This window comes from Sphaerodactylus townsendi, linkage group LG09, assembly GCF_021028975.2.
Source record: "Sphaerodactylus townsendi isolate TG3544 linkage group LG09, MPM_Stown_v2.3, whole genome shotgun sequence".
In the NCBI taxonomy this organism is placed as follows: Eukaryota; Metazoa; Chordata; class Lepidosauria; order Squamata; family Sphaerodactylidae; genus Sphaerodactylus; species Sphaerodactylus townsendi.
Genome location: NC_059433.1, coordinates 42,287,640 through 42,300,004, shown reverse-complemented (window position 1 = coordinate 42,300,004; position 12,365 = coordinate 42,287,640). Strand labels below are relative to the sequence as shown.

Below are 12,365 nucleotides of genomic sequence, written 5' to 3'. Positions count from 1 at the left end.
AAACAAGTCACATGAAGCTGCTTTATACTAAATCAGACAACTGGCTCATAAAACTCAGCATTGCCTATTCACACTGTCAGCAACTCTCCAGGGTCTTAGGCAGAGGTCTTGCATATCGCCAGATCTTTGAACTGGAGGGTGGCAGTTGAACCTGTTCAAAGGTTGCCTGCTTGCAGAAAGCAGGGCAGTGGTAGCAATGCGCAAGGTAGGGCTGGCAGGTTGTTTCTTGCATGGCGAGCTCCCTTCATAAATACAGCTTGGGCTTCATAAGCCTCTGAAATATTGTTGGAAGCAATGGATGCTGTCTTAATTGCAAGGGGAGCAGCCCTTCCCAAAACTGTGAGGGAACCAAGCAAATTAGTCACCCTGATCTGTATAAGGCAGCAAACAATCCTGAACTAGTTCTGCTGCATCGTACAGCTGCCCTGTATCACCTAACAAAGATGATGTTGGTTCACGCGATATTTTTTTCATTTGACTGCAACATAAACATCCCAATTTAAGCATAACTATTTTTCTGCCTCTCTACAGACATTTAATAATTTTACTGATGATTCCCCCCCCCAATAAAGTGGCATAACCTCACCTCCCACCTGAGCAATTTTGTGCCTAGTTTCAACGTTGTTTTAAGCCTATTTTCTGATATTTTGTGTTTGTTTCTTTCGTAAACTGCAATAAAACCACAACTATTGTATGCTTGGCTTGTTTTAATATTGCCTTAATCAGCTGTTCACACATTGCTGCTCTCTTCTTAGGATATGAGACTTCCCTTGTGGATGCAATACCCATATAGTAGAACACATCTGTTTCCCTCTGCCCAACATGGGAACTTTCACAAGTATTGCACCAGGCTTTTATAGAAAATGGGATTCTTATATAGGTTTCTCAAGAGACTCATTTCTCCCACCCCTACCCCCACCCCCACTCTTTGAAGGCCATAGCCACAGAATGAGGAGAACTAGTCAGTGGAAATTGGGAAGCGTGTACAGATATCCTATTGCATGTAATGGCCTGGTATGGTAAATTTCTGTGGGCAGAGCTTTGCAGTATTGGGGTCATGCTGTTGGCCTAATGCACAAGGAATGATAGTACCTCTGGTTTTTATCTCTTGAATAATACTCTGAATAAGCCCTAAATGCCCTCTCCCCCCTGGTAGAGCCAAGTAGTCTCCCTGATTTACTGGGGACATGATGGTAGTGAAAACATGAGGGACAATGGCTAGAGGGATGAAAAGTCAGAGGTCCACTCCGTACGGACCAATAAACATGGGTTTAGAAAGGTTTGTCTCTAGAATCACTCTACTCTCTGTCCTGCTCAGAAGCGTATAAACTACTCAAAAACTGTCTCCTAGATTGGGAATTTGCTGAACTGTATCTAGCTGCTAAAAGAACTTGTTCTCCCACACAATTTTTAATTCCATTTGAGCAGGGTCGTATGGCCCACTACTTATATTTTTTAACTAACCCCTGCTCAAGGAGAGCCTTGACAATTGCTAGATTCAATGTTATGCCATCTGCCTTACTACATGGCAGGTTTAGTAACCTGGAAAAATCTAAAAGGTTGTGTAGTTGTAATTCTAAGGTAGTTGAAACATTGGCTCACCAGCTATTACATTGCACTAAATTTGCTAAAATTAGATCTAAATATGTAAATCTACACCCTCTCTTCCAATCTGAGTCAACAGATTCAATTAGATTATTTCTCCTGTTGAACAATTCTGATTCTGTTTTCTGTGAAGAGGTTGCAAGCTTTGTTACGGAGATAATTCAGAGCCAGTAATAATATGTATATATCTGAGGTTATTCTTTTTGCCTTTTAAAATTTTTATGTTCGCCGTGTTCTGTTACCGCTTTTCTATGTATGCCAATAAAGGCTTTGCTTGCTTGCTGTTGCGGTTTAGAAAGGTAAAAAAACAATTTGGGGGGGGGGGGACTTTGCACAGATTCCGCCATCTGTCCTGTGTTATTTTCCCCAAACTGGATTTTTTGAGAATTGTGCTATTTGTGAGTCTTTTAAAAAATTCCAGGTTGCAGCTGCTTGCAAACAAACAGCCGAGCAGGAGGCGCTTTATTCGCCTTCATTTTCCTTTTTAAAAAATTTCATGGCTTACATCTGCATAGCCACGCAGGTGCTGATGGTCGTATCGTGAGATGTCTGCGTAAATAAAAAAAGATGCATTTTCATGCAAAGGTGTGACAGCAACCCACCTGCATAGATGCATGTGAATGTGAAAACAGGAAAACAGGTTACTTTATCCTGACTACAACACACTATACATTTGATATGCAGAAAGGGCCAGAGCAAGACTGATCAAACACCTCAAAAAGCCCATGTTACAACCTTTTCCGTATCAGTGATGGCAGTAAAAAAGCAGTATTTCTCCACCACCATTGCCTCTGCACATAATCATTCAGTTTAGCTGTTTCTTATGATTCAGGGACTTTTACATCATACCCTCAGAGTGATCAGTCTGTTACTTTGTACACTCTGTTTCATGTAAAGATGTTAGTTGTCTATATATTCCTCCACCACAGAATAAAGCATGCTGAACCTTCTGTGTTGTAGAACACTCTGCCAAGGTCCTAGTACCTACCTAGCCCTGCTCCCTCCCCCATCCATTTGAAAGTAAAAATATGTTATGGCATAAATGTTCTTGTAGCAAAGTATCATGTTCAGTAATGCACAACATAGTGGCTTTGGTAAAGGCAGTGCATAAAAATGAATAATTCTCATTTGTTCGGGACTATATTCTAATGCAGAAGCATACAATTTTCTCAACTGTGTCACCTCAGCTGACAGAACTAATATCTTCATGTGAAACAAAGTACAGATGTTTTAAATAAATAAATAAAGTGTATGTCTAAATTCTGTCTAAAGGTGTTCATTACATTATTCGATTTCTCATTGCAAGCATATATCTTCCCATTATTTTATATCAATTTCATAGCGTATAAAATGTTCCAATTATGTTTCTAATCCCTAAATTAGAGGAAATTTACTATGCTCACATAGTAAATTTTTATAGTTTTGAGCTGTGATGAAAAATAGAAGATGAATTTCATTTGCTTTGCCAAAGTATTGTCTCCTCAAGCATTCCATCCAGGACAGACCTGTTAATTCAGGTACACTGTGCTTAATAAAAGTGTAGCTAGTGCCAACCCTGGATCATTTCAATAGCTGAAGCTGCATCTATGGAACTTCTTCTGAAGCCTAGTTTACTGAATATGGCAAAAGCTAGAAAAATTTCTGGGAAGTTGGGGAACAAGGTACCTTGGCTGGTGCCAAGGAATTTTTCATATTATCCTGGCCAGAGTATAGGAGCTCTAACACCCCTCCAGAATTCATCATTGGACATTTTTAGTAGTGCAGCACAAAGAAGATCCTTTTGTTTATCCCTAAAATTTGTGTCAAAAAAGCCCCTTATATTTTCACTTTTATGAAACATCATTACTTGCCCTGCATATGCTAAACTGTTCCACCATAAAGTATAACTTGGTAGACCTACCTGTCTGCATTTGAAGAGATGCATTTGATTTTGAATTTCTTCTCTCTATTGATGTGGGAGGACAGATTATATGTTGTTGTCAAGGTGAAATATTAAGTAGATCTTTAATGAGTTTTTGGTTCCCGGTAGAATTTTTAATTGAGGTTGGTATAGTCAAAAGTGTAACAGAAATATGCAGTGTCCAGGGGTGCTAATTTCTCAGAAATGCCTAGAGATAACGGACAAGCCTGTTCCACAGAACACAATTTAGAATGGCAATAAGATGACCTATCTCTCTGCCACTGGGGCATACACAATATGTTTATGAGGTTCATAATAAAGGAAAACAGATGGTGGTATTTAAAGGGTGTGGAAAGTGTTTGGGTGAAGGTTTAAGAAAAAGTGAGTAATGGCTATTTCCCAAATTATGCATCTTGCATGCCTTTCTCATCTGGAAAATTACATAGAAATTACAACCTAGAAAGCCCTAGGGAAGCAGCAAATGGATGCGTGAAAAATCTTGAAATGAATATTGAAACAATGCCGGTAGAGGACTGACATAATTCCCCCACCCGTGCAAAGATGATTTCTTGGAATATTGCTGGGTGGGATAAGAAGTTGAACATTGCCAGTTTTAAAGATTACTTGAAAGGATTTGCAGTTATTTTAATTCAGGAGTCTTGGTGTTCACAGATGATTCATTTTCCAGGATACAAGGCCTTTTGCCTTCCAGCCACAAGGGACAAAAACTTTGGCCGCTTTTCAGGAGGCTTACTTACCCTGATCTCCCAATCTGTTAAATCTAAAGCTCTTAATAGCTGTCCCCCATTAGCTCAGGCAACTTGGGTTAAATTGGGCCTTCATCCTTATGTGATAGTGAATATATATCTACCTTCCTACCAACAAAAAACAACCTTGGACAAAAACTGGGGTAGATTGATTGACTATTTACAGAATCTTGAAAGAAACTTCCCAGATACTAATATAATTATTGCAGGGGATGCAAATGCAAGAGTGGGCATCAATTTTCTCCAACAGTTATTAATGGAAGGATTCGATCAAGAACTTATCCAAACGTTACTTACTCCCCACCTGAGAAACCTGAGGGATAAGATTACAAACCTAGCTGGTATCCATCTAGCAAAAATGGCCCTTGTAACAAATAAAATATGGTTAAATGGACTAAACAAATTTAAAAATGCCACGGACTTTACATTTGTCTCTAAACAAGGGTGCAGTGTAATTGATTATTTTTTGATCCCCAGGTTTGCCAGCATATTGAGGATTTTGAAGTTGGGGATTATTTGAAGTGACCATCTCCCTATTATCCTTACTCTTAACTATTCTCCCTTGCCGGAGATAAATTTGAATACAAGTCAAGGATTCCAAAGGAAAATAACTTGGTCAAGTATTATTGATCATGAAATGACAATTTTTCTGCACTCCCCTACAATACAAGCAAATAAACAGATGATTATGAATGCTAAATCACCCTCTGAGGGGGTAAACTTATATAACCAAATACAACAGGAAATTACTAATCATTTTGCACATTTATCAGTAGTAGTAACATCTCCTCAAAACAGACCAAGAACCTGGTTTGATAAAGAATCTATAGAAATAAATAAACAAATAAGGCTACTATAACCTATTCGATCAGAATAGGGACCCCAGGTTATACAATCATTTAACATCCTTGAAAAACAATCTAAATAACTTGATAAAGATAAAATCACAACAAAATCTAGAGTATGAATGGGAGCGATCTGTTTCGTGCCTTGAATTCCAAAGACCCTCTAAACAATTTTGGAGATGTGTTAATAAATCCCTCTTGTTGAAACAGGCCCCTCAATATTGTATCTCTCTGGAAACATGGTTTGCCTACTTTAACCAAGTATTTAATGATAGCAGCATACCAACGAGATTACTGTCAATCTAGAAAACATCCCACACTGGCATATGTATCTCCTCAAGAGATAAATTTCCCTAATAAAAGATCTGAAATATGGCAAATCTCAGGCCCTGATTTAATTACTTCATTGAACTGATTAAATCCAACATAAGTTGGTGGTCACAACTCCTGTCTTCTGTTTTACCCAGGTAAATTCAACAGGAAAAATACACCAAAACATGGCTCGGCGATAATGGTTCCAATCTATAAACAAGGTGACTATCAGAGTTATGTTAACTATCGCCCCATCAGCCTGCTGTCTGTAGTGGGCAAATTATATACAGGATTTCTCCACCTTAAACTAAACAGGTGGATTCAAGAGCAAGAGGTCATAGGACACGAACAAATAGGTTTTCAAAGGAAAATCTACTTATGACCACGCATAATAGTCCTGTACCTTGCCCAAAACAGTTAAACAACACGATCAGGCAAGCTCTATATTTGCTTTTGAACTTTAAAAAAAACCTTTGATTCACTATCTAGAGACTTGTTATGGAAAGAAAATGGAGGATTTGAACATCGACCCCAGACTGCTTTTTTTAATCAGGCAATTACACACCAACACCTCTTGCCGGGTAAAATGCACTCAGGAGGGGGCATTGACCAATAATATCTTAAGCAACAAAGGGGTGAAACAGGGTGTATAATTGTCTCCGACCTTGTTTAACATATACTTAAGGGACTACCACTGGAACTTGGGATATTGATGGACACAGCCCCAAACTGGGAAATACACATTTACGGCTTCTTTATGCAGATGATACTATTATAATGTCATACACTAGGGTAGGCCTGTTACGTTCAATGAACAGATGCTACAGTTACTGTAAATTAAACAAGCTAGAACTTAACTTTGATAAATCAAAAGTTATGGTAGTTTGCTAGATCATGGAAAAACAACCCTGGAAAGTAGCGACAAAAGAAATTGAACAAGTCAAATACAAATACTTAGGTATTTTGTTCACTTATAATCTTTCTTGGACAGCCCATGTCAAAGCGGCATCAGTAAAAGCCACTCCAACTGTAAACGCTTTTAGTGAATTTCTTTACACCAAAGGACACCAATACATTCCAGCAGTAATCAAGGCATTCAATGCAAAAGTAGTTCACTTCTCTATGGCTTTCCAGTCCTTTTCTTAGCCCAAAACACCAGTCTAAACACTCTACACTCTAAATTTCTGCATAGGATTATGGGTTTCCCCAACTGCGTGTCTTATGCAGCCTTACGCATTGAACTAGGCCTATGTTCCTTAACTACCTTGGCTTGGATTAGAGCAACTATATACTGGTTAAAATCCACCATCATTCCAACCAAGGCAGTTCACATGCTTACTGCTCTCTGAACTTAACACTTCAAACTGGCATGATAAAATAGTTGATAAGATTACAGAAATTGGCATATCTATGGATGAAATATCAATGTTATCTTATTTAGAGGCAAAAAAATTGTTAAAAGAAAAATTCCTTGAATGGGATTATCAAAGATCTTTAATAGCAGCAAATTCAACTTGCTCACCTCTAAATCAATCACTAGTTGAAGCAAGGGTTGTATGTCTCATTATTTACTTTATATGATTAATTTTAGATTGAGACGTGCATTCTCTTTAGCAAGATCCAATATTGTGCCATCTCTGTACTCTACTCGAGGGTCGATTCCAAAAAAAAAAATTACCAAAGACCTAAAAGATTATGCCCTTGCAACAGCATACAAGTAGAAACTAGAAGCATATCATGTTTCACTGTCCAAATAGGGAATGCTTAAGGTATAAGTATGTCGACCATTGTTTACATCTTTAATGTAGATATGACAGATGATCAAAGGATAAAAGTATTTCTGGATGGATCAAATCAGGATTTTTCTGAATTAGTTGCCAAGTTTCTGTTGGATATTATTGGCACATCTGCTAAGGGAGATTTTTATATTAAATGATGGTTATTTGAGTTGTAACTATGTTATTCTGGTTGTAAAACGTTTTTGGTTACAAATTGTTTTACTGTATGATGCCAATAAAGGCTTTGTGTGTGTGTGTGAACCTAGAAAGCCATTTCTCGTCCTTTACATTTTACTCATTTCGGGTTACTTTCATTCAGAAACCAATGCATAGTGTACTGCTTAATCAGTTTATATTTTAACATTTACTACTTCCAAAATAGAAAAGTGTCAGGTGTAAACAAAATTGGCATTCTAGTCAGGGACTTGTCCTTTTAATACCCATGTGGTAGATGAACTTGAACTAGCCGCATAGGGCTATAAATCTGATGTTTTTTCTGCAGCTATTTCACTTTCCCCTGTAAAAGTGTGGAGGAAGGAAAGATTCCTGATCAAAGTCACAGCCAGACAGATCTCTGGCTTGCTGTCTGGCATCTAAGCAGGAGTTGGAAGCAGGGCTCTGTGATAGAGGGTAATTTTTTTCAATTTGGATAAATTTTTGGGAAACACTGAATAATTGAAGTTACAGTTTATGTAGATTCAAAGGCTTAATTCAAACAAATGGGTAGAACCATATCCTTTTGAAGCTGTGGTAAGACCAGGAGTCACTGTTTTATTAATATCTTTAAATTATGCATTACTTAGCTCAGAAATCAGGTAATATTGAATTAATGGGGCAGTCCTAAGCAGAGTTACACTCTTCTAAATCTGTTGAACTCAATGGGGTTAGGTCTAACTGTGTTTAGGATTGTACCGTAAGAGTGTCAACAGATTTGTTCAACAACAAAAAAGAGCAATTTGGGGTGAACTGGAACTTCCTAATGAACTTATAATAATAATGATAATAATGATAATCAATTAAATTTCTATACTTTCCCTCCCCTTCAGGGCTCAGGGTGGTACACAACAGTTTAAAACAATAACATTTACCATCTAAATTTACTAATCAATTCAGATGGCATAAATCTTATCAGTAATAAGCTTAACAGCCCTACAAAGAGAAGGGATAAAAACCATTTCCACCTGAGAGGGAAAGTAGCAGGAAAGGTGATGGATGATGAATCGTGAGTGGGAGATGCCTCAATCATAAGTCTAATGGAACAACTCCATCTTACAGGTGCTGTGGAATTACATTAGATCTCACAGATCTCATTAGATCTCACAGGGCCCTGGCCTCATCAGACAGAGTGTTCCACCAGACTGGGATCAGAGTCGAAAAAGCCCTGGTTAAAGCCAGCCAGACTTTCCTTGGGTCAGGGACCATTAGTAAATTATTGCTCAATGAGCAGAGTGTCCACTGGGGTATAAAGGAGTTATTGGTGGTTGAATGTGACAGCTAGACACAGAGAGCTACATCTATCTCCCTTTATTCAGAAATGAACTTTGCTAAGGATTACAAATGCAAGTGGATGAACTTGGTTAAGAATTGAAATTAAAATGACAGGCAGTCCAATTCAGAGCCCCTGGTGGGAGGATGCAGCACCACTGTGGCGCTGCCCTGCCACCTATAGGAGGACTTCTCAGCAGCATGGAGAGGCAAAAAACAAAGCATCCTTACTGGCATTCTCGCAGGCAAAGGCTGGATGCCAACTAATGTCGGTTCCACCCCCAGCTGCACCTCCAGAACACCCCTACTATGCCAGTGGAGGTAGCTTGGGTGCAGGAGCACTGAAACAGTGCTCTGCGCTGTGTCTGCCCACTGTGGAGGGCTGCAGTAGCCACCCTCCGTTGGATTTGCTTTTCTGCTGGGATAACTGTCCTGGGAAGGGTAAATCTGCAGGTGCAGCCCTACACCATCTCCATAGGCGGATTTGGGTCGTCATCCCCAGATTGAACTGAAAGTTAGATAGGTTTTCAATGCTCCATTTGTAGTCTACAAATAGTCTCTATGCAAGGTGCAATTTCATTTATTTTGACTGTGTATCCTCTTGAATATATACGCTCATGCTAGGTTTTCTCTTGAGGTTTTTTGGGGGGAGTTACAAAATAATTTTTCAAAGTTGAATATTCAAAGTTTAACTTTTCAGTAGTACATTGTGGGGATGGACCTGAATGTATGAAATTTGTAGTTATATTTAATCAAGGAGGATTAATTCACATGAGCCAAGGATTGTTGAATCAAAATGGCTCTGTGTATAGTGACCAGAAGCCTGCATCTTACCAGCTTACTAGCAGAGATGCAGGCAACTACAGATAACATCTTTGGAATCCTGTAAATACAGGTTACTATATGACAGAAGCCATATAAATTTATGACCTTGTTTTTGTGGGTAAGGACCCGCAATATGGGATAGTTAAATCAATGTGATTAGTTAAATTACAAAGTGTTCTTCTATATAGTTAAATGAACACAAAGGATAAATAAGTGATTCATGTTTACTTGTATTTGATCATAATTCTATTGTCTTAGAATCGAAGGTATAATTGTTGTTAGAATCTATATTTGTAAATCATTTGAAGTTAAATCATTTCTAAATGGTAAAGAAAGGTTTATGATCTACAAGTATGTTAAGCCTGATGCCCTAGAGCCATAGCTCTCTCTCTGAGAGCCAACCAAGAATAACAGGTTATTCTTGAAGACAACAAGCTACTTTATTGCTGCCCTCTGTATATGCACAGAGAAACAGCACGCACTAACAGCATGCAGCGTGTGACGTGGAATAAGAGGTTGTCTTACTGTGACCAATGGGGTTTGAACATGCTTGTATCACGTGAGAGAGGTATGAACTATGATGATTGTGTGACGTTTGTAATTTTGTGCCTATAAAAATTGGTCCCTTTGTATCAAGGGGGTGCCTCTTGACCTTAAGAGGACACCCTGGCCAGATTCTTATGCTGTCCAGTAAACTAATCTTCTATTTCAAAACTGTTTCTTGGGTGTTTGCTAATTCTAAGTTTTTCTTAAAACTAACTCAGCTGTGTAGGACCAGAGATTCTCTTCTGGCCCCACAACATACATCACAATGTTTTTTTTAACTGTTGTATGCTTGCAGAGTGTGTGGAATGCTAATAGTGGTTCTTAGAGGTTGCACGTGGATGTTGTGTGCCCATTAAAGCTTCCTAGGAGCCAGGCAATGGAAGTTGAACTTCTTATCCCCAGTATATCCCCTAGATGAAGTTCCTGCCACCTAGTGGTCTGTCATAGCAAATATTCCTTTTCCAACACCTCATACCACAATTTCTGACATGAGCCCCAGGTAATATTATGGCATCTTTGAAGATTTATCATTATCAGTTAATTGCTAGCAGTGCTGGGAATTGTTCTTAACCACCATCTTGTGATCCTTGAAACACTACCAGATCTTCCAACTGATAGGTGTCACATATCTGGTCTTCTGTGTATTTACAGCTTGTCCTTCCCCACATTGTGGACTCCAGAAATGAAGTCTGCTGCATGTAATTATAGTATTACTGGTTTGATTTAAGGTGAAATTAGTTGGACAATATTAGCTCTATGAATTCCATAATCTTTGGGCACTGACAATGCTGAGAACATAAAAAAATTGATCTGAAGATCCAAATAGGACAAAATTATGGATGGCAATAATGATGCCTGTAAAAAAGAAAACGAAGACAAGGCTGAACTTAAGTTATGCAGAGTTCATTGACTTTTACTTATTTTGTTTTTACAGGTGGCTGTTCGTTTGATGAGCCATTCACTTCATGTGGATATAGTCAGTCTGATGATGATGATCTTAACTGGGATCAAGTGAACACACTGGTGAAGCCCTCATCAGATCCATGGATGCCAACAGGTAGTTTTCATTTGATTAAAAAAAATTGTGTGGTATCACATAATAATCTTCCTACAAATGAAAAAAATGGGAAAAAGCAGAAATATGTCAGGGGTGGATGACATGGTGTTTCTGAAAGGGCAGAGTTTATCTAATGAAAAACATTTTTTTTTCAAATGATATCAAATAAATATCTCTACATTCTAAATATTAAATGATGAATTATATAAGACATGTAATGGAACTGAGAACTGGAAGGTGGATGTTGTTCCAATTTTCTTTGGAATTGGAATAGGGTTTTTTATATTTATATTTTTAATTTATATAATACTAAGAGAATTTTAAGAATTTCAGGGTGGTATTTACCCTGGAAATTCATAGAGACTGTTAGAATTGGAAGTTACAGAATGAAAAATTAGGACTATGTGAAAATAAGTTGGGTTTTTTTTTAATTATATCAGAAGTCAGGCTATAGATTAATATTAAGTTCAAAAACAATTTTGTTGGGCAGTATTCACAATCCTTTAAAGAAAGAAAATTATAATGCTGTATACTAATTGTTTGTCTCAGCTAGAATTTGTATTGTATGATTATGGCAACAGGTACTGAAGTTTATCAGATACAGTATCCTGGTTCAAAGAAAAACCTTGGAATGGGCAGTTATGTTTGGGGCAGGGTAATTAGCAATATTAACAGTATTATTAAGTTTCAAGCTATGATCTTATGTATTTTGGCAAGGCATAAAGTTCTATTAAACTAATTGGGATTTCATGTGAGGTATAAGCCTGTAAACTGAGTATGCTTAAGCCTCCCTGAAATTAGCAAAATTCATATCTGATCAAATATATGTAGGGATCGGGTTTCATTGATACATGGCCCAATTCTATGGGCTGATGGGCAAAGGCGCTGGCAGCCAAGCACACCTCAGCTCCATGGTGGTGAAACCCAGAAATGGTCACTGCTGTGAGGAAACCCTGGTGTCCAGTTGGATTCTGGCGTAAGGGGAGTGGACAGGGGTGTTCTTGAGGGTTGCCCCTGGGCTTTAGGGTCGGGAACATGGTAGCTAAGGCCTCAGATTAACACCACCCAAAAGGGTAGCATAACTCCATTTAGTCCCATGGAGGGCTTTCAGGTGGCTTTTTCTTTTGCTGCCTTATAAAATCTGGGGGACACTTGTAAGTAAATGCTTTGCAATACAGGTGCTTGCCATGACCAATCAAAATGGGACAAAATCGCCTCTTGCCAATAGTGCAGTGAATTCTTGCC

General features: G+C 38.3%; 1 protein-coding gene across 15 annotated transcripts in view; it reads left to right on the top strand.

The window, feature by feature from the left end:
* PTPRM (protein tyrosine phosphatase receptor type M) overlaps positions 1-12,365 on the top strand; it is a 539,592-nt gene that overhangs the window by 145,184 nt on the left and 382,043 nt on the right. For all 15 annotated transcript variants that reach the window (XM_048507340.1, XM_048507337.1, XM_048507335.1 and 12 more), the window contains exon 2: positions 10,998-11,120. In XM_048507340.1, the coding sequence (XP_048363297.1) occupies positions 10,998-11,120 (123 nt within the window). The remainder of the gene's footprint in view (positions 1-10,997; positions 11,121-12,365) is intronic.